Raw genomic sequence first — 23246 nt, 5'->3', positions numbered from 1 at the left:
TTCCTTGACCGACTCGACACAGAGGAAAGCTTGTTCTTAGATGATCCACAAGACTAATCTTGAGTGGAGCCTCTACCCATGAGAGAGTTAGACAACAAATGGATCTATGGCGTATGAATAACAATTTACAAATAAAGAAATAGCCTAATTTATACTAGTGAGGGTCAAAGTCATCAGACAAAAAAACCCAAAATGAAATCCAAACATCCCAACATGCTTTACACTGGCAATGTTAACATGCTGTTTTACAGGCAGAGGTAAATGGGTCTCTCTTTTTTTGGCCAACATGTCTTTTTTGAATTTAACTTCCTGTTATAAATTAGAACATCGTCTATATTAATAGACGATTGAAGAAATTGCTTCACTTCACTAAATGCTTACTAAAGAAAAACACTTATTTTGTGTCTGCACTGCATTGCATTATAAAACAGTGTAGAAACTAAATAATAACTACTAATGAAACAGATAATGAAAAAAATAAACTTTGCAGGTGTTTGTTGAACATCTAATATTTGCTAAATGGCATGAAACACAAGGTACAGCTGATGAAATTGTATTTTGGAGATTTTTTTTAAAGGATCATCACAACCAGTCATTCCCAGAAATCACATAAATGAGTCACATATTTATTTATTTAGTTAGTTAGTTAGTTTTGGTCTGGAGATACATTTGCTGAATTATTTCCTTTTTCATATTTGCAGTATTGCAAGTTGTTTGTCATCTTTAAAAAGTCTGTCCTTGTATAAAATGTTACTGGTGTGAATATTCTCAGTGTATCCTGCAGGGGGCACTAATGTCTTTTCCACGGAAATTTGGCACAAAACTAAGATCCCCCTTTCCTCATTGATATTTCAATCTTTTCTGTTTTGCAAAAAAAGGACATGCACTATTTAATTAATTTACTTACATGTTAATGACCACTTACGTGTAAATATGCCAGATTAGTGGCTAATAATTTATATCTGACATGATGATGAAACAAGATAAAACTACATAAATGAATAGTAAGAAAAAACAAGAGCAAACGACAAGCGACAAGGTGCTGTGGGGAAGTGAGTAGAGCAAGAACAACATTCAGCACAATAATCCTAACAGTGGACATCAATATCCTTCACAGGAGCCAGAATAGCTGACATTCTTTGGATGAAGCTGACTCTACAATCCTTTTTTTATTTTATTTACACGTGTCCAGTGGGAGCCATAATTCTATCTCCTCTCTCTTTCTGTCAGAAGATAATAAAATAAAATAAAAGGAGCAGCCAACACAATACCTTTGGACACGAAGGCCCCTGCAGATCAAGTCGTACAATACATAAGTGGCCGACAGCCAGTCATAACAACATCAAACAGCTCTTATCCTCTGGCGATTACAGAGTCAAGACCCTGGAGCAAAACAAGGATTGCATGTTCTTTTTAAGAAAAGAATGTTGAAAAACTTGGAGGTCACAGCAAAGCAATAGAGAGTGGTGACCGTGAGGACACACAGCTTTCTCATTAGATTGTGCTACTGGCATCTAGAAACCATCAACTTGTGGTCTTTTATGTGACACATTATTTGTTTTCATTTCATGTTCAGTTTTTACAGCACTTGACCTTTAAAACAGGCCCCTGTCCAGTGAAGCCACACATGCACCAGCAAATGTTTCCAAGCAAAACAGTGGAAAAGTGAGAACATTCTGCTCTCGGAGAGAACGACCACACTTAGTGGAGAAGACACATCAGACACAATCTGTCTCATTTTCCAAGCATGTCCTCAAAGGGAACATTTAAGATAAGGAGAAAACTTGAATAAACTGACATAGAGCACCCCCTGCTGTTCACAATGACACCGCACACATCATCTCCTTTCCAGGAATGCATGACTTGATATTCTGGATGATGATTGATGAAATACAGTACATGTTCACACATTTTATGAAAACGTACGTACTATTCACCAGTATTTAAACTTAAGCTTATAAACAGATTGGTTTTCATTATGAACGAATGAGCTGACACTATTGATTATTGATCTAAGATGTTATCAACCACAGGACATTTTTAAATGTGTTGCATGACCATTAATTGCACCATTTGCATTAAAATGACCATATGGAAACAGGAGAAAAATTATTAAAATAAAGTTCTAGAGTTTGGAACCCATGAATTGTGGAAATATGTGGTTTTGCATAAAACTACATTAAACAAATAAAAACAAACAATGGAATTGAAATAGAAATATCAAGTATCAACAACTTAACCTTTAGATTTGAAGCTCCAAATAAATTTGAAGCTTTTTGTTTTTAACAGACAATTAAGTGTATGAGTGTTGTTTACCGACAGCTGGTTTATTTAATAGATGCCTGGTTGCATGTGACCAATCCTTGACCCGTCCCCCAGGATTTGAACTGGTAACCCTCTGATTTCATGCCCAATTCCTTTCCTCTTGGCCTCAGACTGTCCCAGCTTATTATTGCTGTATGTAGAGTTCGTCATCAAACCCTTTGCAAGATTTCCTGTTGTTTCAGACGATTACCTCATTCCTCCAGTGCTATGAGAGATTAGTGTAATTGAATAAACCAAAGGCGTGATTTTCCTGCTTCACCAGCTGAGGTGAGAGCGAGGACAGGATCTGATGTGTGAAGTACACAGTTCTATGCTCTGTTTGGCAACATTGATCCTATTTTCAGTCATGGAGGAGTTCCCGTGTCTCTCCATGTTGAAAACGGTTTGCTGAGTGATGAACATTGAAATGGGAGGAAGAGCAATTTGATTCAAATGTCTGCAGCCGCAATGTAGATCACCATGAGTTGTTTATCAATGTTTATAAGGTGCAGTGGGTGCATGACATACCGGCCTCATTGTGCTTCATTAAGCAGCCACAATCATTTGTTTCTGGAACAAAATAAACGTGACTACAGAGCGGACGACGTTGGGTGGGTTTCGGTTGGGGAAGTGACATGGAGTTTTGTTCTGCATGTGGTAGGAATAAATAAATGATTCTAATTATTAAGAACCTTAATAATGACATTATTTCATTCCATTCCCTGATTTTCTTTAACCACAATTCTTTCTAGGGCAGGGGTGTCAAACATACGGCCTGGGGGCCAGAACTGGCCCGCCAGAGGGTCCAATCCGGCCCACAGGATGAATTTGTTAAAATTTCACACTACGATTACAATCTAAATCTCTTCCAGATACCTGTGATTAAATGTTTGTGCCTTTTATAGGGCCAGTGTGATGCGTAAATAGCACATTTAGGCACGATATTGTTGAAATTGAACTTATATTTCTCAAGAAACTTCATGTTTTGTAAAAATAAAATGTCGTTAAATGTAAAACAAAGGAGAAAAAAAGCAAGGAGTTCTTGTTGTTCATAGGTTATTATGCTATTATTTTACCATTTTTACGGGTCCGGCCCACTTGAGATCAAATTGTGCTGTATGTGGCCCCTGAACAAAAATGAGTTTGACACCCCTGTTGTTCTAGGGTAATAATATTTTAGACAGCATTTAGATAGCAAGTTAAGGCTAACTAGCTTCAACTTCCAGAGGATTCTGGGAGATTCCATCCACACACAGTAGCCATTTTGATGTATTAGCTGGAAAAGAACAGGTGTTGCTGAACTTCACTCATGTATTTAATTAGTCACACCTGTAAATTTCAAAAAGGTATTCCACATTCGACAGGCCCCAGCGAGGATCGAACTCGCGACCCCTGGTTTACAAGACCAGTGCTCTAACCACTGAGCTATGGAGCCCGTTGGAACCTGCGAGACGTCGTATATGCTTTTAACAGTAGCGATGTGACGGTCATTTCCGTAATTATGAAAACCTTTCACCCACCAACCACTTACGATATTATACTCACTGACGCGCGGTCAGGATTCATTTTATTTGCCCGCGAATGACTGTGAATGAGCGCAGTGAAACACAATGTCGGTCTTCCTTGTACTTTTGAGCTGGACCTCTCAGGCGCTGACGTTTCTGTTATTTTTGCTTTTAATAGCGTTTCTCAGTTACTGCGTGTATGTTCAACATTGTCATATGAAATATGACCACATACCTGGGCCACCGAGAGACAAGTAAGTGAAATATGTGACTCTTTATTTACTTTATTTTCACGCTAATGTAACTCGTTCCTCTTCAAGAGTGGTTTGTCTTCGCAGTTTTTTCCTCGGACATTCGCCCACTCTTTTGAGGATTATGAAAAATGACGGCGTGGTTCACGACACGTTCCTCGAGTGGTGAGTTCAACTGAGGTTTATGCGCTGGAATAGCTTTGTGCTACCGAAGGCTAACATGACATTCTATCACATTTCCGGTTGTTGAAATGCCCACAACACTTTGTATGTGAAAGCAGGTTTGCATTTGAATACATAAAGTCGACCTTTGACTGAAGTTATCGCTTGCAGGGCCGAACGCTACGGGAGTGTGTACAGGTTAAACATTCTCCATTACGTCACGATGGTCGTCTCCAGTCCAGAGGCAACAAAGGTAAATTGTACACCGTGATGAGTCAGTTACATAAACATTACACTGCGAAATAAAACTGCACAATAGGTGGTCTATTGGATGTGGATTTATTTATATTCACAATAGTGTTAGTTAATTTTTTGACATGACACACTATTAGCGATGCACAATATGAAAAATTTCAACTGATACAGATAACCGATAATTACCTGCTTCTCATGGCCGATACCGATAACTGGTAAATTCATATTTAATATAATCTGAATATAATCTGCAGTTTGTGCACGATGCAGTGATGAAAAACTGATGATTTAGTAGCTCTGGCCTATCTAACAGCAAACAAGTTTTGGCTCTTCAAATGTTTATTTTTTTCATGTCATCACACAAAAATATGTGGTCATTTGCTGTAAAAAATGATTAAGTTAAGTCAAATATGCATTGACATGTCAACCTCAATTACAAAAAAAATGATCAAATAAATAAAACAAAGTGCGTCATCAAAAATAAAGGGAATAATTTTCTGAAATCTTATAGTTCAAAATAAGAAAACTTAAAATTATTTCGACTTTCTACTCAACATTTCTTAACCTCCCCCCAAACTCTCTTTTCACTTGTCACTCTGTCTAATGTCGACATTGTCTTTTCTATTTGCTAGGTGAGGGCGTCAGTGGGAGATTTTTCTTACCTTTAAATCAAGACCCCCACCTTCTCTATTTCTTTTATTTTATTGTCTGTATTTTAATTGTTTTTATTGTGGTCTTCTGTTTTTTAATCATGTACCATAAGACTGCTTTGAAAAGCGCCCTTAAATTAAATGTATTATTATCATTATTGTTGTTATGGAGGGCAGGGAGGGACACATCCGAGAAGAAGCGACGGCTTGGGGGGGGTGTAACGTAGCTCCAAATGTGCTATTAACTTGCGAAAACCCGGGTTCTCAACAACAGAAGAAATGCTGGTCGTCAAGCACTATGCCTTTAGCCTTTTCACTGTCTCTTGACACGTGTTTACAGTTTTCAAACGCCTGCCGAATGTCTTCTTTCCTCCTCTTGGAATCCTCACTGAACAGCTTTTGCAAATGGCGATGCTGTTATTATCTTCTGACGCGGAGAAAAACGACCACACTGGTGAAGACGTGTTCATTATTAATCAGGCAGTGACAGGTCAGGCCTGGGTCCTGCTAGTAAGGCGCGATAGATGACGTTACCAGTGCGTCAAAACAATTCCCTCAATTTAATTTATCGGATCTTTTTATCAGATAAAATCGGATCGATAAAAAATGATGTAATTTTCCCCCAAATCGGCCGATATTTATCGGTCCGATAAATATCGTGCCTCCTTTCATCCAACAGAAAAAGAAAACACTCCTCAGAGTGTTGTTTAGCTGACAACTGACTGTGGTTCATCTGCTATTCAAAGATGCCCTTCTGCATACCTTGCTTGTCATAACTTGTTCTTTGAGTTCCTGTTGTCTGTCTACCATCTTAAACCAGCTCTTGAACTGATCAAACCAGCCAGGGCACTGTAACAACCCTGCCACATTCAAAACCCCCTTGCTTCACTGTTCTTTTCTATTATATCTGCTATTAGTATTATTTGAATTTAATTTGGTAATCTTGACCATATGTACATGCCAAAATGGAGTTGTTGCCAAGCGATTGGCTGGTTGGATGTTTGCGTAAACGTGCAGATCAACAGGTATACCTCAAAAGGCATTTTTACTGATTATATTTGCATTGAAGCTCTTTGTCTATCTCTGATCCACCTTCCAATGGTTGTTGTTTCAGGAAGTCATGATGTCCCCAAAGTACCCCAAAGACAAATTTGTCTACAAGAAACTTTTCAGCCTGTTTGGCCAAAGGTAAATGAAAGCTGATACAGTGATAAAGATATTGTTGTGATTAAAGTGTCATACTTGCCTGGCAACAAATTATTATGCATTTGTGATTTACTTATTTGACATGTTACATTTTAGGATAGGTGTTTCAGTCCAGTCACAATAATACAACAATAATAATTGTACAAATAATTCTATTGCCCAGCGTTGATCCTCTTCCTTCATCATCACCTTCAATAGCTCAGTTGCTAGAGCCGAGGACTTTAGGCACATACTGTAAGACAGACATCTTTAGGTTGCTGGCTCGAAGGAGGACATCTTTATATGGTGGCCCATGGCCAAGAGGAAAAGGAATTTTGACTTGTGACTGGAGGGTCACTGGTATGCATCCTGGGATGGGTCAAGGGCTGGGGTGTCCCTGAGCAAGGCACCCAATCCCCCATTGATTCCTGGGTGCAGATAAGTGCTGTTCCTGCATCCTGCTTGTGTGTGTTCACTACCAGTGTAATAAAAAGGAGGGGTTAAACGCAGAGATGAAGTGGTTGAATGTAGAGCGGCAACTTTTCATAATCGATTAATCTGTTGATTATTTTCTTGTTTAATCATTTAATCGTTTGGTGTTCAGAATATCAAAAAACCTTAAAAAATTTGGACCGGTGTTCGTCAAACCTGGAAATGATGATGTTCTCAAATGTCTTGTTTTGTCCACGAACCAAAATCATTGATTTTTCTTTGTTATCCAGAGCAAAGAAATGAAGAAAATCAAATTTAAGAAGCTTAAACAATCGGAAATCTTGTTTTAATCATGTAAAAAGCTTCAAACCAATTCGATTATCAAAATAGTTGTCAATTAATTTTGTAATCGATTAATAATAGATTCATCGATTTAAAAAATAAATATCAATACAAAAAAATAATTAGTGCAGAATTTTGAGCTTGATGTGGTAACATGCTCGTATACATACAGTATATGTACACACACATGCATTTATCTGAGTAAGATGTTATGTCAATCATTTAAAGTCATGTGTTTCATGCCTGTCTGAAGGTTTTTTGGTAATGGCCTGGTAACGGCACAGGACCACGAGCAGTGGTACAAACAGCGGCGAATAATGGACCCTGCTTTCAGCAGCACGTGAGTTATTTGCTAATCACAAAAGACTGAATGGAGAATCTTCTCTGTTGTGTGCAACATCCTCCACACTAATCTCCCCTTGTTTCCAGGTATTTGCGAGGTCTGATGGGCACCTTCAATGAGAGGGCAGAGAAGCTGATGAATAAGATTGGTGATATTGCTGATAGAAATGCCGAGGCCAAGATGCTCAGCTTATTCAACTCTGTTACCCTTGATGTTATTGCTAAGGTGTTGTGTCACCAGCTTCATCCACTCATTTTGTTGCTATCCAAGTATAACAAATACTAAATATATGTTCCCTTGATGACTTTCAGGTAGCTTTTGGTGTGGATTTGGACCTGGAGAACAAAAGTTCGCCCTTCCCTAAAGCTATTGAGATATGTATGAAAGGGTTGACGGTCTACGTGCGAGACGTCTTATTTGCTGTATGTCTTCACTCAAAGTTTATTCTGAGAGTTTGGATGATGGAAACCTGATAAACTATATATGCAGACGTACAATGTTATGATTTTCAGTGGAAACCGAGCAACCGACAGTATATTAATGAAGTGAAGAAAGCTGGCCAACTGCTGCGTTCAACTGGAGCTCAGTGGATCAATGACAGAAAGGCTGCCTTGCGAAACGGTGAGGACGTCCCCAAGGACATCCTCACGCACATCATCAAAAGTGCAGACAAAGGTAACAATCCATAACATTCACGTTCGTTTTTGTTGGATAAATGCATGTTAGCAGAAGGGCATCATGATTCCTTTTGGAGAGATTTGGGCTTTTACTGGAGGGTCACTGGTTCAAATCCCGGGACAGGTCAAGTGCTGGGTTGCCCCTGTACAATGTACTCAACCACCTTTCCTCCCTGGGTGCAGATAAGTGCTGCCCACAGCCCCTGCACCCGGTTTGTGTGTGTTAAGGTCGAATTCACTATCACTAATTGGTGTGTGTGCAAATAAAACTAATTATAATTGTAATTATTTCAGAGGAGGTCATGACTGAAGAAGATGAGCAGCTGATGTTAGACAATTTTGTGACTTTCTTCATTGCGGGTAAGTCTTTGTTGTTTCTGCTTTGATGTATGAAATGCTCCAAACTGACTTGACACTTAAGTGTTTTTCTATAATTTAGGGCAAGAAACAACTGCCAATCAACTTGCTTTCTGTGTAATGGAACTAGCAAGACACCCAGAGATACTGGAGAAGTAAGAATTCATTTAAATAATACACTTTAGGTGGTGGTGGATGGTTGATTAAATGGTGTATTTTGTTTCCAAGAGTAAAGAAAGAAGTGGATGATGTCATTGGGGTGAAACAGGAAATAAGCTCTGACAACCTGGGGGAACTGATCTATCTCTCACAGGTAAATGTGTTGAAATTTGGACATTCTTAAATCGTCTAGTTTTAACGAGGGAGTGTTTTATCTGCAGGGAAATTAGCATCATACACTGACCATCACTGTGACCTCACCCAGGTGTTAAAAGAGACTCTGAGGATTTATCCAACAGCTCCAGGAACATCTCGTGATGTACCTGTAGACATGGTCATCGATGGGATCCACGTACCTGGAGGAGGAACCTACGTGGTGAGTCATTCACTTTTGAATGTTGCCGTTTAAGTGTGTTTCCCTGTTATGGCACGTTTAACTTAAAAACATGCAACAAAACAACACAGCTCATCAAAAAAATAACAATCCACTATCATACTGTTAATTAAATTGCTCTGAAATTCAGTTTAGTTCCTATGTGACTGGGAGACTGGAAAAATTCTTCAAGGACCCACTGACATTTGATCCAGACAGATTCCACCCGGATGCTGCTAAGTAAGTCACACACACAGAGACACGTTTTAATTTTGAGTCTTGTCACGTTAGAGCACTGCTCCAGATGAGATGGATGCAGGAAATATTCTACAGGAGGTGACATTGTCTCTTGTCTGTTTTTACAAAGGCCTTATTACTGCTACTACCCCTTTGCCCTCGGTCCACGCTCGTGCCTGGGACAGAACTTTGCTCAGGTGGGTGGTGAAAAAAGCAGCCATTAATAATTAACACACATTACACAGGATGTGTTCAGACCTGATTTAGGTCTAATTTATAATATATTTATAAAAATTTAAATTTTTATATAATATAATAATTTAAAGAAATGTTTGCATGTTAAAACCAGAACAGGTTCATATAAACACACTGACTGTGCTTTCAGATGGAGGCTAAGGTGGTGATGGCTAAGCTGCTCCAGAGGTTTGATTTCACCCTCGTCCCCGGACAGTCGTTCGACATCCAGGACACTGGCACCCTCAGACCGAAGAGTGGGGTAGTGTGTTCTGTCAAACACAGGAAATAACATAACATATTAGTTGATGATTTTATAAACATTTGTAATTATTATAATTTTTCTTACTGTTTTTCTAAACACTCATTTTAATTAGGTTACAGTGTCATTAGTACTGCTGAGCTGACAGTTTACCTCAGTGTAATTGCTCTTCATTTAAAACTAACTTACATTTCTTAGAAATTCATTTAAAAATGTATTTAATCATTGAATCATTGGATGTAATTCCTGACACACTCAGTTTACTATGCAGTGATTTTCAACATTTATAGTTAATGATCTATACTGCAGCAAGTGGTGGTCACTTTGATGTTCACTTTTTTGTGCATTACCATATACAGCCATTGTTTAATGAGTAATTCTTTGTAATACATTGATATAATAAATCACATTAATAATCCATTACTACAACTATACCTGATAAGGACATAGTTTGTTAGATGCTGTTTTAGACCAGTGTATTTTTGTATTTCCATAATACAGAGGGCCTAAATAACAACATGGAGTATATCAGATAGTTTAAAGTCCACTTTGCGGAATATTGTGCAATATGTGACTGAACTCTGACTCTTTATCGCTCCTTAAATGTGCTCACTGACAAAAGGGAATTTTATACTCCTCTGCAATGCAATTGATCCTTGTTCAGACTAACACTTAATATATATATGTAAGACTACAGTTCCATAATCCTGCTCTTGCTCTAAATCCTCCTAGATGGCACTGTTGCACTACACAAAGGCTGAGCCCAAGTGTGTGTCGAAGGACCCACAGACAGAGGTTATGTTGATGTACAGGGTTACAGTTTGGTAATTGGTGACATTGTTGTACTGCACATTGTTTCTAGGTTGTGGCATCTTTGATTAAGACACTGACGATAACATCTGTGGAATCAGTCGCCGAGGCTTTATTCCTTTTTGTTTCCACTCAAGGTTGTAACCTTGATTGTGTAATAATGAAACATCAGTCTGGTCAGTTGTTGCCATGTGTGCACAAAGACAGTTCAACTCCCATCCATTCCAAACCTGATAGAGGCGATAAGTATCCAGCTTTAATAGGTTCAGAGGCAGGGTTAAAAGAAAAATGGATCTGATCGCATTGATACAGATGCTGCAAGGAGCCTTAAAGTGATAGTTTCGGGTTTGTTGACGTGTGATTGTATGATGTACAGACACATGTCAAAATATCGCTGCCAAACTCATTTCATTCACCTAAAGGTCCAGTGATTAACATCTAGGAGGGTTTAATGGCGGAAATATACTTACCCATTAATATGTTTCCATAAATGAATAATCAGTTTTAAATAAAAGCTTGAATAAGCCTTGAATTCTCCCTGTGTGTGTGTGGGTTTTCTCCGGGTTCTCTGGTCTCCTCCCACAGTCAAAAAAACGTGCAGATTTGGGGATTCTCAATTGACCGTGAGTGTGAGAGTGGGTGGTTGTTTGTCTCTGGGGTGTGCTCACCCCTCCAATTGTTACAATCTGTTACAATCTCACTCTTCAATGTCACTCATTGTCTCACAATTGCCCTCCATTCATGTACCAGGTCAAGGCAGCTGAATCATTGGAGGCTTGATTGTTGCCACGTTTTGGAGGTATTATGTATAAACAGGAAGAAAAAACTAATTTAAATGATCTATTTTTTTCATTGCACAGTGATTTGAAGCTTTTGAATCCAGCTGGGTTCCCGTCTTAGAACAACACAAAGATGCGGTCCGTACAGCTTGTATCTGCACACAATAGTTGCAGACAGCCCGATAATGGGCTTCTTCTCAGGGCTTCTCTGCTTTTACAAATGCACACAGAGGACAATGGATAGCCATCTTATTCATGAAGGTAAGAGGAAATTGGTTCCTTAGCATTGCTTTTGTGTGCCACTGGATGTAAACGGTGAACACATTGTGTTGGACTTGAATGGGATCCTCTGCTCTTACACAGAAGCCATGGTGGATACCTTCTATATCTGCACCACAATGAAAGGGACGGAAATAATAAACAATATTGAGGTCTTCCACTGCATCCCTCCACTCTTTGGATTTAGAGGTAGGAGTTCTGGCTTTGTTTTGCAATGCTTTTTTTGTGATATCTCTTCTTTCCTCACTCCATACCCTCAGTGACAGCAATATGTTTACTGATAAATGTTTAATACTGCAAAAGCTGACCAGTCACGGACAGTGATCAGAGTGTGTGATCTCATCTCACAATCTTTGTTATAAAATGTACAAGCACATTCTTGCCAGAGGAGTATATATATAACAGTTTTCTTGACTTCTATACCTAAAGATTATGATTTATTCTGCTGGACATGTTCAGTTTTATTTATATTTTATTTTATGGACTAAATGATTAATTTGGTTGAGGTGCTGGAAACAAGACACTTACCCTTCCTTCTCTAACATGCGACAGAGAACTATACAGTGGCCTTCACATACCAGATGTCATAGTTTTTTGTCTAGTAAGCTTCCTTTGCAAAAACACTAGCTGTTGTGGGATTGTGTGGAAAAATGGTGGCGCACTGCTGCTGTTTACACACAAACACTCCTTCATTAGTTGACAGAGCCTATTTTCAGATGGAGAACACAAATACATACAAATGAAGTTACTTTCCACTGCAACAACACAATATCCTTTGTGAGAAAAACATAATAACCGACAGGGCTACTGCTAATGTTCATGTAGTTTTGTTCGAATAACACGTGATGATTTCCTATTCACTGAAGACGTGCTGCAATTTCACCAGCTTTGATGTTATCTAATAAAATCATCAGGAGGATCAGGCCTTCACACTATTTCCCCAGCAGCCTATTGAGTCTCAGCACTGTGAGAGAGGAAGTCTTAGAAAGCGGCCTTCTTTCATACTTCAGTGGCATCTAAATGTGGTAGATAACACATGATGAAATCACAATACTTCACATGTAACCATATAAATGAATATATATGAGCGCTGTCTTTATGAGAAACGATGCTCATGCACAAACAGAGGAAGTGAAAGTCACATCACGCATTTCTGATCACTATATGTGGTGTCAAGCAGTGCTAAAAAAAATGCCAAGTTAAAGTGGCAATAATGGAAACAAGAGCATTGACAAACGAGCAATAGGAGCCTCTGTCAGACTCTGCTGCAGCCGAGTCCAACTCTTTATACAGATGAAGACATTGGTTGGGGTTCAAATGAGTTCCTGTCATAGCAAATCCCAGGGCAGGAGACATGCACTCCCACCACGGTTGGGCTGGCTCCGCCCTGTGCGGCACACCAGCTGCTTTTCTGATTGGCACAACCATTAGAGATTGTTACGCCTGTCTAAATGCACGCTCCATAATAGATTATCCACAGAGTGAGTCACTGAGGAGAGGCTGGAAACTGCTCTCCAGGATCCAGGTAAGGCAGGCAGGATGGACAGATTGACAGGCGGGTCATTTTCCAGTGAGCAGTAGACGCTGTCCGACTCCAGACTGCTGCTGTAATGATGAGTGAATTCCAGCCTAAATATGCACAGATGAGGAACTAATGATAAAACGAATGAGTGACAGAGGGAAGACAGGGTGTGCAGGTGTTGCACCGCGGTGTGGAGACGAACGTCAGTTTGACAGATGCAATTTAGAGACTTTGTGGATTTTTACACTGCGAAAGTTCACGCTGTAAATTAAACTGACAGTGCACACAGGAATAGCTACACAAATACAAGCTGGTTCAAAAAGAATCTGGAGATTGACCTAAAATGGCTGGAGCATTAAAAAGGCCATATTTTGTTGCATTTAGGCCAAAAGTGTTTCTTTGCAAGAACAAAAACTTGAATAATGTACAAAAAAGTTTTACAGGAAACTTGTAAATGACTTAAAATTGAGTAATAAACTGTGCTGATTGTACTTTAGAGGAGGGTATCAGGTGTTAGTAAGTATATAACTATATGATTATATTCATTTGTTTAACAACCCTCTTAAGTGCCAGTTGTAGTCTCCTCTTTTGAGTGACTGTTGCATTTTGAGTCTCCTTTGACCAATGTCTCTCCATCCTTGTCATCCTGCATGTAATTACCCAACAAAATGGTTTACGTCATGAAACACCAAGAGATATTTTAGTTACACACAGTATGAAATTTATTCCTTTGGTGGTAATATACTAAAATTATACAACTGGTTTGCTTTACAGCTTGCAGATCAAGTTTAGACCTATGTACATGTCTGATTTTAAATATGGGCAGTCGCTGTGCTCACAGATACACAAGGGGCTTTTTTACTAAACCACAGCTCTCAAAAAAGGGAACGGTGGGGAACAAAGAAAGACAAAAGGCTAATAAATGAACACTGAGGTTTTTGTTGGTCTGTGTACATGTTTAAAAAGAAGAAAAAGAGCATACAACATCAATCTACACGTCCTGGGTCTAAATATCACCATTCACATCAGCTGCAAACTGAACCCTCAAGATAACCAATGTAAAAAACAAAGAAAAAAAAAAAAAAGAAACAAAAGGTATTTCACAATCTTTCATCTCATTTCACACTGAATGAAAACAAATGTGAGTATATTAAAACCCCTCAACTGCTGTGAGGGCACTGAGAAACTCCTCTTTCTCTGAATAAGCCATCAATTGTCCTGAATGGACAGTGTGTCTGCGTCCTCTCACTCCTTCCTCCGTTTCTTATCGTGGTAGTCGTCCTTAGAGCGGCTGCTGGTGGACGGCCTCTTGGAGCCACCGTGCTGCTTGGCCTCCTCCAAGAACTTATCCAAACCGAAAGGATCCTCCTCAAACTGGACCGGTCCTTCTCTTCTGTGAGAGTGGTCGGTGCCTGTGAAGTCTTTGTTTGGAACAAACCTGCTGTTGGGACAGGAAAAAAACAACATTTGAATATGGTGAACACTGATAGTTTTATATATATGTATAAATTCCATAAAAAAAACAAAAACACCACATTAGTCATCCATAATTAAGTTAAGTCCAAGTACTTGTTGTTCATGAGTGAATCAAGGTTATCCGTGTAGGTGTCCTTGTCTATGTTCTTGCTGGGCCTGTAGATGTTTGCAGCCATGTCTCTGCCACCGCGGAACGGCTGGTCGTACACGTTGTACGTCTCATCCTCACCACCAGCGAAACCACTATCCATTCCCTGAAAAAGAAAGACAGAGAGGAAATGGAAAAATAAGAGAACATAACGAGGAAAACATTCTGTAATTGTAACAGCACATTTTATAGTCTTGATGAACACTCAAAGCTGATATACACTACAGTCATTCATTTACCCACACATGCATAGCACGGTTAAGCGTAAGTGTCTTGCGTGAGTACAGATTGGCTGGAGGCGTTCACACTTATAATAAATATTTCAGAAATGTATCCTCCTGTTGTAGAGACCGGGATCTTTAGCCTGGTACCCATCTGAATTTTACCCCTAATGATAATGTACTGAAGTAGGTGTGAAAGTTTGAAACCTTGCTCTGATTGAAAAGCCTCTGGTCGTACTGGGCCTCACTGGAGGTACGGGGGTTGGGCATGCCAAGCGCGATGAGTTCACTGATGTCTCTCTCCTGGTCTCGCTGCAGCTTGGACCTGGAGCAAAAGGACAAAGTGTGAGATGTAACAGGTAATAATGCACAAAACAATGAGATGAAAGCAAAATAAAAAGATGTATGGTGTATTGTGTGTCCAGCACCTCTTATCAGGAGCTGCCCTCATGATGTTCCGGTCCTGCTGCCTCTCTTTCCTCCTGTCGTGGCGGATCTCGTCACGCTCCCTGGCCTCACCCTCCTCGCCACCTGCTACGGTAAACACAATAAAGAAATTAGGGGAAAAAAGAGGGAAAACACAGCTGACATACAGTAAGTTGGAAGAACATTTTGTGAATTATGTTTCTTTAAAACAGGCAAAAACAGTAGTATAATTCACAGCATATGTGAATTATCAGTCATATAGAGTCTTTCATAAACACTAAGTAAAGAGGGCCTTGACTAACCTTTGTCCCCGTGACTTTTGATTCCTGCTCTGCGATCTCGAGCCATTTGAGCCAGCTCTCTCAGTTTCTCCTCTTTCTTCTCCTTCTCCTTTTGGGCCATCTTCTTCTCTACCTGGGCCCTCATCTCCACAGCCTCTCTGGCCTACACACACAACCAGCATTACAATGTTATTTCACTCTAAGTAGACATGGTTGGGTAATGCTACATTTCTTAACTGCTGTTCAGTCAGATCAGTCAGTAATGGAGGTGCTGTACCTTTCTGTCAGCAATGTAGAGTGCCTCAGCCAGCTTGGCAAAGTTTTCATTGATGTGAACTGTTTGCAGCCCCCGACCATCTGCAGCCAGACGTTTGTCAAGTGGAATGGTGTAGCCCTAAGAGAAAGTAAACATATGGAGAGAAAGAAATTAGGACAGAAATGGCAGCTTTGGCAATAAAACTGCAAAACAAGACAGATTCATAAATAATAAAAACAGTTGCATTTATCAGTCTATAATGAATGATTGGTTTGACAACTGTTCCAAATGTTTCTGTTGTTGCGTTACCTTAGCGTTCTTCCAGTTGGAGATACATGGAGGAATCTTCCACTCCTGTTGCTCTTTTACCGTCATCTAAAGACAAAGGAGAAAACTATGTTAAACACAGTGTGAGCAACACTATTTAAAATGCATCAGGGTAGAATTAAAAGCAGAATGCTGCCTCAAATGTATTTTTAACTGTACCTTTCTGCTTGGAGAATGCATGACAGGGGCAGGAGGAGAGGGGGGTCCTCGAGGAATCTTCTTGTTAATTCTGAAACACACAATAAAACACATACTCAATTATTTGTAACTACGCAAGGCTCTGAGTCAGGGATTATTAGGTGGCAGAAAAAAACATGTCATTAAGAATGCGATATTAATATTAACTAAAAATATGTTCAAAAACAGAAATTCTAATGAACTTTAATATCAAATTGGTCTTCACACACACAACTTCATTCTTCATTGATGAAGACATGTTTACTTACTTGAAACGTGGAGGCTCCATGGGGTCTTTCTGCATTTCCACCATGCGGATCACCCTCTGTTTGGCCCCAGAGTTAAAAGCTACTCCCTGCTGGGATGGAGTATATCTTCAAGAGAAAAAATTAAAAAGACAAACTTGTTACTTCACCACCCACACATGTGGCCACAATGTTAATGATTAAACAGCCAAAAAATGTCTAATTAAATCTGATGCCATTGCTGGCAACTTTCTCAAACATTATAAAACAACTAAAAAATGACTATGCTTTTGAATGGGACACTAAAATGTCTGGTACATACCTGATGTACTGTGCAGGAGCTAGTTTGTCTGCAGCTCTAACAGGCATGGCAGCAGCGATCTTCTGAGACACCAGCTTGTCCAGTGCATCACGAGTCTTCTCTGTGAGCTACAGACACAAAACAGTGACAATGTTATCAAACTGATGATCAATTTATACCACGTTCAGATCCTTTATTAACATCCATCTTGAATGACACAACATCTAGTCACAAAAAAAACATGAAGGATGCATGTTCACATCCAACAGTGTAAATGTCTTACTTCTTGTACAGCCTCCTCATCAGGTTTCTGTAGTTCTGGAGCTTCATCATTTAATACTTCCTTAGGCAAAAGGTCAGTGTACTTACTGAAAACCACCTGCAATATAGAGAATTGGAGAAGCTTAGAAATAGCTCACTAATGAAGCCAACCCAAACTCGTGTGAGATCAAATCAAAACATGCTATACACCATGTGAAAAATTTTGAATGTGAATACTGCTTTGTCACCAATTTTGTCCAAAAACAGTCAGTACTACTTATGAGATAGAGGTTGAACATTTGTTTGTCCTCTAATGACCATAGATCAGGTTTGACCAGTTTTACAGTTTCACATAGTTGAAAATATTTTATCATTTTATTTGAGTTAAATTATGTATAACCACGTTTTCATTGAGAGAACAGTTGAAGCTGTCATTTGTTGGGATACCTTATCTTTGTTCTGTCCTTGTTTGGCGATGGCATCATATTTTATCTTTCCCTCTGAATCCACCTGCACCGCCAAGGCATTAGATGTCTTCTTCTTTCTACCCATCTCCAGAGGAAATTGGGCCACATGGATCTCTGGGAAAGCTCCTCCATCTCCAAAGTCCTGAATATACACGAGATGTTTAGGTCTTTGCAACGAATCTAAACACAATATACATTAGGAATAATTACATATCATGATCAAGTCATTGAGTTACCTCAAGTGAACGAGGTATCCAGCCTTTCCTGTGTCCATAGGGAGGGGGCTCTCTGCGGGAAGACACCAGGGCAGTGGAGTATGACTTCTGTGCCCGGAGTCTCTCCTCTGCCTCCAGCTGGTCTTGGGACAGCTGGGTCGGCGCTGGTAAGAAGCTGCACACAGCATAACACATGAACACAATCCGCACGACTTAATTAAACAGAGCTAATAACGGAATGCGTAGCTGGCGTTAGCCGACATGCTCTAACCCCGACAAGCTCAATCCGTTTGTCAGACGCTAGCAATTGTACTGGTCAGTGAGCTAACCGTCATAACCACATCGAAACATTTCTTACAACACTGAATGATATACCATAGAGAAGCGTTACACGACTGATAAACTGTGTTTGTTTACGACTACATGTTGCTAAGTTAGCAGGCTAAGGCCATACCATTAGCCTGAGTTAGCATTAGGCTAACGTCATTGGCTTTCACTCGTATCATGGAGAAAGATAGCGGAAATATCAAATATTAAGCGAAACATATAGATAGTTAAATAGAGGTTGAAAACTACATACAACCATAATGTTGTTGATTTAAAGTACAATATCCTCGTCGCGGAACTTACCTCGTTAGAGACATTTTCCTTTCTTTGCTATCGAAGAACTGCGCTTGCGCGTTCCTTCGCTTTAGTATCTTGGCAGAAGAGACGCCTCATTTACAGTTTACCGCCCTCTATTGGTTGTAGTCCTGTCCACGATTACATTATGTTGTTTTAAAATTGGACCAGTCCACCTCTATCCTCATTTTGTCCACATTTTCTGCAGGAGTTGAACTCTTACATTTGATTAAGTTAACTGTCTGTTTATTTCTGTCTGAAATTTTTGACTTCATTATCTGATTTCTTTGTCATGGTAAAGATTTAAGATTATATTTGACTTTATTGATCCCTCTCTTGCTACAGTAGCAGGGTCAGATTATATAGGTTATAATAGAATATAGAGAATAGAAAATCATAGAAATAGAGATTATAGATCTGTTTTATATTATCTATTTTCTGATTATTATTATTCTCTATTTTGCAATATTAAATTTTGATCTGGTAGTAATTCATCAATATTTATTCCATTATTACATTCAATTACACTTTTGTGGTAGAGGATCACCGGCACACTGGTAAAATGGTGGTATAAAAGCTGTCATTATTATAATTTTATTTGTATTGTATAATTATATTTCTTCTCTGTAAGATTTGTTTTTGTCCAAAGCAGTAAAAAAATATTTGCCAACAAGCAGCTGCAGAGTCTAGAAAGAAAGCAATCAGAACATCAGTGAAATCAGCAAGTGACAAATTAATGAGCACAATTTTCACAATTTTACAAGGACCCTGAGAGTGAAACAGCTAAATAAATTTAAACCCAAGCTTTTTATACTGTTATGTGTCAAATTCAAATGTAAAATCAACCCATGAATTTCAAAATGATGGCTAAATCAGTCCAGGTCTTGCATTAAAACACTTTGAGTCTCACATTGAGACTCACACTTGTTATTTCGAGTGCAATAGTGCATTCACACTGGCAAGTGTGAAACCTCCCCTCGACCCAAAAGCATAACTAGATATTAGGATGTAGCAGTCTAGTCATAGGCTTGGATTTTAATGAGACTTTGGATACGTCTGAGTAGAAACTGCTCCAGGTGTTGAGCCTCTGTAGACTGGTTATCGGTCAAAAGAGCTGACAAAAATATCTAATATTAATCTTGTCATTTTTAGATATTCTAACTGATTCCTTTACTCTAAATTATAGTTAGTAGAGGAAATATGGCTTGGATGTCTCTGATTTCACCTTTTTCTACACAGAGCAATAAAGCAGAATAAGCAGGAGGGAGCGCTGATGTAAAATGGCCAGAAGGAAACCCTCAAGCTGTTCTCTCTCTCAGTTGCTATTATGGCTTCGCTTGAGACTACTAAACAGGGGGAGAACATAAAAGCGTTCAAGATGAGTTTTTGCCATGAAAAAGGAGAATTATGTAATGTCACCATAATAGACCCTTCTGTTATGATGAAAGGGATAAATATCTTGGCTCAGGCTCTTCTGCCATAATGATCAGCCATAAATGAGACATCCCTGCTGAGAATGCCCACTTGTTTCTTTCTTTCTTTCTTTCTTTCTTTCTTAGCTGTCCAAATCATTTCCACCTCACCACCTCCTCTCCTCCCTCCCTTCCTCCCTCCCTCTCTGTTTCTCAAAGGAGGAGGCAGTCTGTCAGTCTCTCAGCAGAGATACAGTTTATTAATGTGACACAGGGTAAAAGGACACGTCAAAGGAGATCAATCACTTGACTGAGACACACAGGACAAGAAGGCTTTTAATAAACCCAATCATCTGGTTGAGTCTCTTTTTCAACTGTACCTGACATTTGACACAGATGAGCTGTAAACCCTCTCTGGTCTTGTCGAAGAATCACAGATGGATTACTTTACTCACCTGGAATCACCATGGCATTTCCCACTGGTATTCCCCCCTGGATTAAACATAATACGCTTTACTCTATGACAGGAGGTTTTGTGGCACAAATGAATGCACAATATAACACAGCAGTTGTGCAAACATTTCAGTGTCTCCATCGTGAGGTCAGCGTAACAGTAAAGGTGCATCCGTGTGCTGCTTGGTGGAGGCGGCCTCCAGTGTGGCGGTTACAGGGCTACAGGCTGTGTGGAAGCGGCACGTGTCGTGTGATAACTACACATGTTCCAGGTCAAAGTGGAGCAGAGCAGTAATGGAAAGGGAAAATTTCAAATAAATATTTTCTCATCTAACATCTCATCTAAGACCATAAACACTAAATTACATCTTAAATGTATTTATTAAATTGTTTTAATTATTGGTTAATTCAGCCTGGATAATGTATGTTATTAAATATATATGCAAGACTCTGTCATCAATGGCCTGACGTTAATAAACTAAAATAAACAAACTAATGTTGCATGTAGTTTGGCATGCAACATAACATTAATACATTTTGTTTACGTCAAAGATAAAACAGCTCAAACGAGACACAACTTTTGAGCACAAAACAAACGCAGCACATATGAGACGACAGAGAAAGAATAAAAACCATACAGTGACAGGATGAAAGCAGCAGAATGCGACTTATTTTTTGTTGTTGACAGATTTGACTGTCAATCGGGCACTCTTAAAAAAATAATAAAAAATAATACGACTCATATGTTGAAGAAATCAAAGGTCAAGGTTAAATGAGGCAGAAATGCAACATTACGAAAACGACTGCCATAGAAAATCTGACAGAAGAAGAAGAAGGGAAAAAAAAGATGAAGCAAAGAAAGGAGAAAAAATAAGAATACATAATAATAAGGAGGCAGTATGTAACATTAACATAACCCAACACAAAAGACAATGATGAAAGATGACACCTTTTCTTCCTCCTCCTCCTCCTCCTCTTTCTCACCTCTTCCTTTTCCACTTCCTCTCAAGTGGAATCATTGTCTTTGACTTCTGATGGTCAGAATCTACAGGCCAGTGTCCTGAGAACTGAGTCTGATAAAACTGAACACTGTGCTTTCATTTAGACGGACGGAGCAATAGGGATCATTGGCCACTAAAGAAGATAATGTTGTCAAGACGCCCTGTCCTCTTCTTTCAAACGATACAACCTTAAACAAGCCTCAATGTTCTGAGGGACCAAAGACATCCTCCCATGTGGAATTTATAGAATATAGTGCAAGGGGGAATCAAAACGTGCAACATTATCTTGACCTTGTGTTTAATCAAACATTTATAACCCATTTAAGGTTTTTTTTAAATACGTTTTACACACTTTTAATATAACGTACAAATCATCCTCAATGTCGGTTATTTTTCATACATCAAAGCTTTGTGTCTGTATCGTGTCACATCAAAATGTTCCTGCTTGTTTCATGAGCAGTTGGAATCAAAAGAAATAGTTCCTCTCTTCCTCTTCCCCGGCTTTTCCATCGGTTTGTTTTTCAAAGCTGCGCGAGCTCCTTCATGTCGGAAAATTATTCATGTCACAATTATTCCCGGTTAAATACTGGGAGGAGATTGGGATGATGAAGAGGAAGAGAGAAGTGGGAGGAAATCAAGGATGTTGTGGCTGCTGATGGGAAGTGAAAGAAGAATGGGAACAGCTTGGCCAACAGGCAATTAGGCCAACAGGACTGTCCCTCTCACACATGCACACACACAGAGAGAGAACCACTTCACTTGATAAAGTGATGCTACAGTGGAGCACTTTGCTTATTCATTGTTATTTCCTGAAATAACAACCCTACATAAACTGGATTATAGATGGTACAGGGCTGTCTGTTTCCATTCACTAGTCAAGTGTTGTTACACAGTGATTCTTTGTTTTACTGTTTTCCACCTGCAGCTGTTGTGATGAAACATATGTTTTTGACTGACACAGAAAGCTGTTTTGTTTGCTCACTGCTTTTGTGCACCATCTAGAGCTTGGCACATGAACTGCGCTGAAAAATGTTTATAAAGTAAAGTCAGAACATTTCCTTGTTACATATTGCTTAATTTAGTTTGAATTAACTTTTCCATCAACATTTTCTTTGTTTTTATTTTACTTATTAACCTTTTTTTTTTCTTACATTGCCTTTATTTGACCTTTGGTATTTTAGTATATTTTTAAATAACAATTCATGGTATAATATGGCTGAATATTGAGGCTCTCTTATTGTGGTTGTTGTGCACACCACTTTGTTTTGATTTATTCGGACACATTTTTGAGTTTATGTGAATAAAAACAACACAAATAAGGAAAGACAGAACAGAATAAAAACACACGACAGAACACTGGTAAGAGATGCAGGATGAAGAGAGGGGATATAAATATTTGAATAGCTGTTATATTCTCATTAACCTTTATCAGTGACCAATGTTTTGTTGAACCTGTGGGTAATGCTGTGGAGTCAAAATACAGGGCCTAACAAGGTCAGCAGGGGGCTCAAACAGGGCAAGGAGTAAACATACTACAGGATCTGCCCGTGGAGCCTTTACTGTAATCTGTGGGGAGGGAAGACGCTATGGAGGCAGTCAGGAGGAAAGGAATAAAGGGATAAAATGTTGCTTGACATTTTTGGCGTTGCAATATTCTGTTCTTTCTGAATTTGTATCAGTAATTTGGTCTATTAAAACAAAACACATGCCCACATTTCTTTTATAGAGATAACAAGGTCATGCTTGCAGTATTAAGTCTGCAGCAGAACGGATGATCCATCGTTCAAGGCCGTTAGGCAGCGATGCGCAGAGCATAAATACATTTGCACATCATGGTTGT

At 39.1% G+C, this 23246-nt stretch overlaps 2 protein-coding genes and 1 non-coding gene across 3 annotated transcripts; 1 reads left to right on the top strand and 2 right to left on the bottom strand.

The window, feature by feature from the left end:
• Nucleotides 1-3666: 3666 nt before the first annotated feature.
• Nucleotides 3667-3739, bottom strand: trnat-ugu. The gene has a single exon. It is a non-coding gene; the product is annotated as a tRNA-Thr (tRNA).
• Nucleotides 3740-3809: 70 nt separating this feature from the next.
• Nucleotides 3810-11070, top strand: LOC122783686 (cholesterol 24-hydroxylase-like). The gene is made up of 15 exons (XM_044048478.1): nucleotides 3810-4063; nucleotides 4148-4225; nucleotides 4394-4475; nucleotides 6242-6315; nucleotides 7340-7426; nucleotides 7516-7654; nucleotides 7741-7851; nucleotides 7942-8104; nucleotides 8401-8466; nucleotides 8546-8618; nucleotides 8692-8776; nucleotides 8888-8998; nucleotides 9147-9235; nucleotides 9363-9429; nucleotides 9618-11070. The coding sequence occupies exons 1-15, from the start codon at nucleotides 3915-3917 to the stop codon at nucleotides 9756-9758; spliced, it is 1515 nt and encodes a 504-aa protein (XP_043904413.1). The 5' UTR covers nucleotides 3810-3914; the 3' UTR covers nucleotides 9759-11070.
• Nucleotides 11071-13816: 2746 nt separating this feature from the next.
• snw1 (SNW domain containing 1) lies at nucleotides 13817-18629 on the bottom strand. The gene is made up of 14 exons (XM_044049784.1): nucleotides 18550-18629; nucleotides 17941-18094; nucleotides 17685-17846; nucleotides 17260-17355; nucleotides 16998-17104; nucleotides 16700-16804; nucleotides 16413-16482; nucleotides 16236-16301; nucleotides 15948-16064; nucleotides 15692-15833; nucleotides 15392-15497; nucleotides 15171-15288; nucleotides 14688-14848; nucleotides 13817-14559 (listed from the first exon to the last, which is right to left on the bottom strand). The coding sequence occupies exons 1-14, from the start codon at nucleotides 18561-18563 to the stop codon at nucleotides 14364-14366; spliced, it is 1614 nt and encodes a 537-aa protein (XP_043905719.1). The 5' UTR covers nucleotides 18564-18629; the 3' UTR covers nucleotides 13817-14363.
• Nucleotides 18630-23246: the final 4617 nt, after the last annotated feature.

This window comes from Solea senegalensis, linkage group LG17, assembly GCF_019176455.1.
Source record: "Solea senegalensis isolate Sse05_10M linkage group LG17, IFAPA_SoseM_1, whole genome shotgun sequence".
Lineage (NCBI taxonomy): Eukaryota > Metazoa > Chordata > Actinopteri > Pleuronectiformes > Soleidae > Solea > Solea senegalensis.
This window is presented reverse-complemented; position numbering and strand designations above follow the sequence as displayed.

Coding starts and splice junctions, on each gene's coding strand:
- LOC122783686 (XM_044048478.1), top strand. CDS start 3,915: ATGTCGGTCTTCCTTGTACTTTTGAGCTGGACCTCTCAGGCGCTGACG. Junction 4,226..4,393: donor CACGACACGTTCCTCGAGTG/GTGAGTTCAACT, acceptor TATCGCTTGCAG/GGCCGAACGCTACGGGAGTG. Junction 9,430..9,617: donor TGGGACAGAACTTTGCTCAG/GTGGGTGGTGAA, acceptor CTGTGCTTTCAG/ATGGAGGCTAAGGTGGTGAT.
- snw1 (XM_044049784.1), bottom strand. Junction 17,105..17,259: donor ATGAGGAGGCTGTACAAGAA/GTAAGACATTTA, acceptor TTGTGTCTGTAG/CTCACAGAGAAGACTCGTGA. Junction 14,560..14,687: donor GATTCACTCATGAACAACAA/GTACTTGGACTT, acceptor CTGTCCCAACAG/CAGGTTTGTTCCAAACAAAG.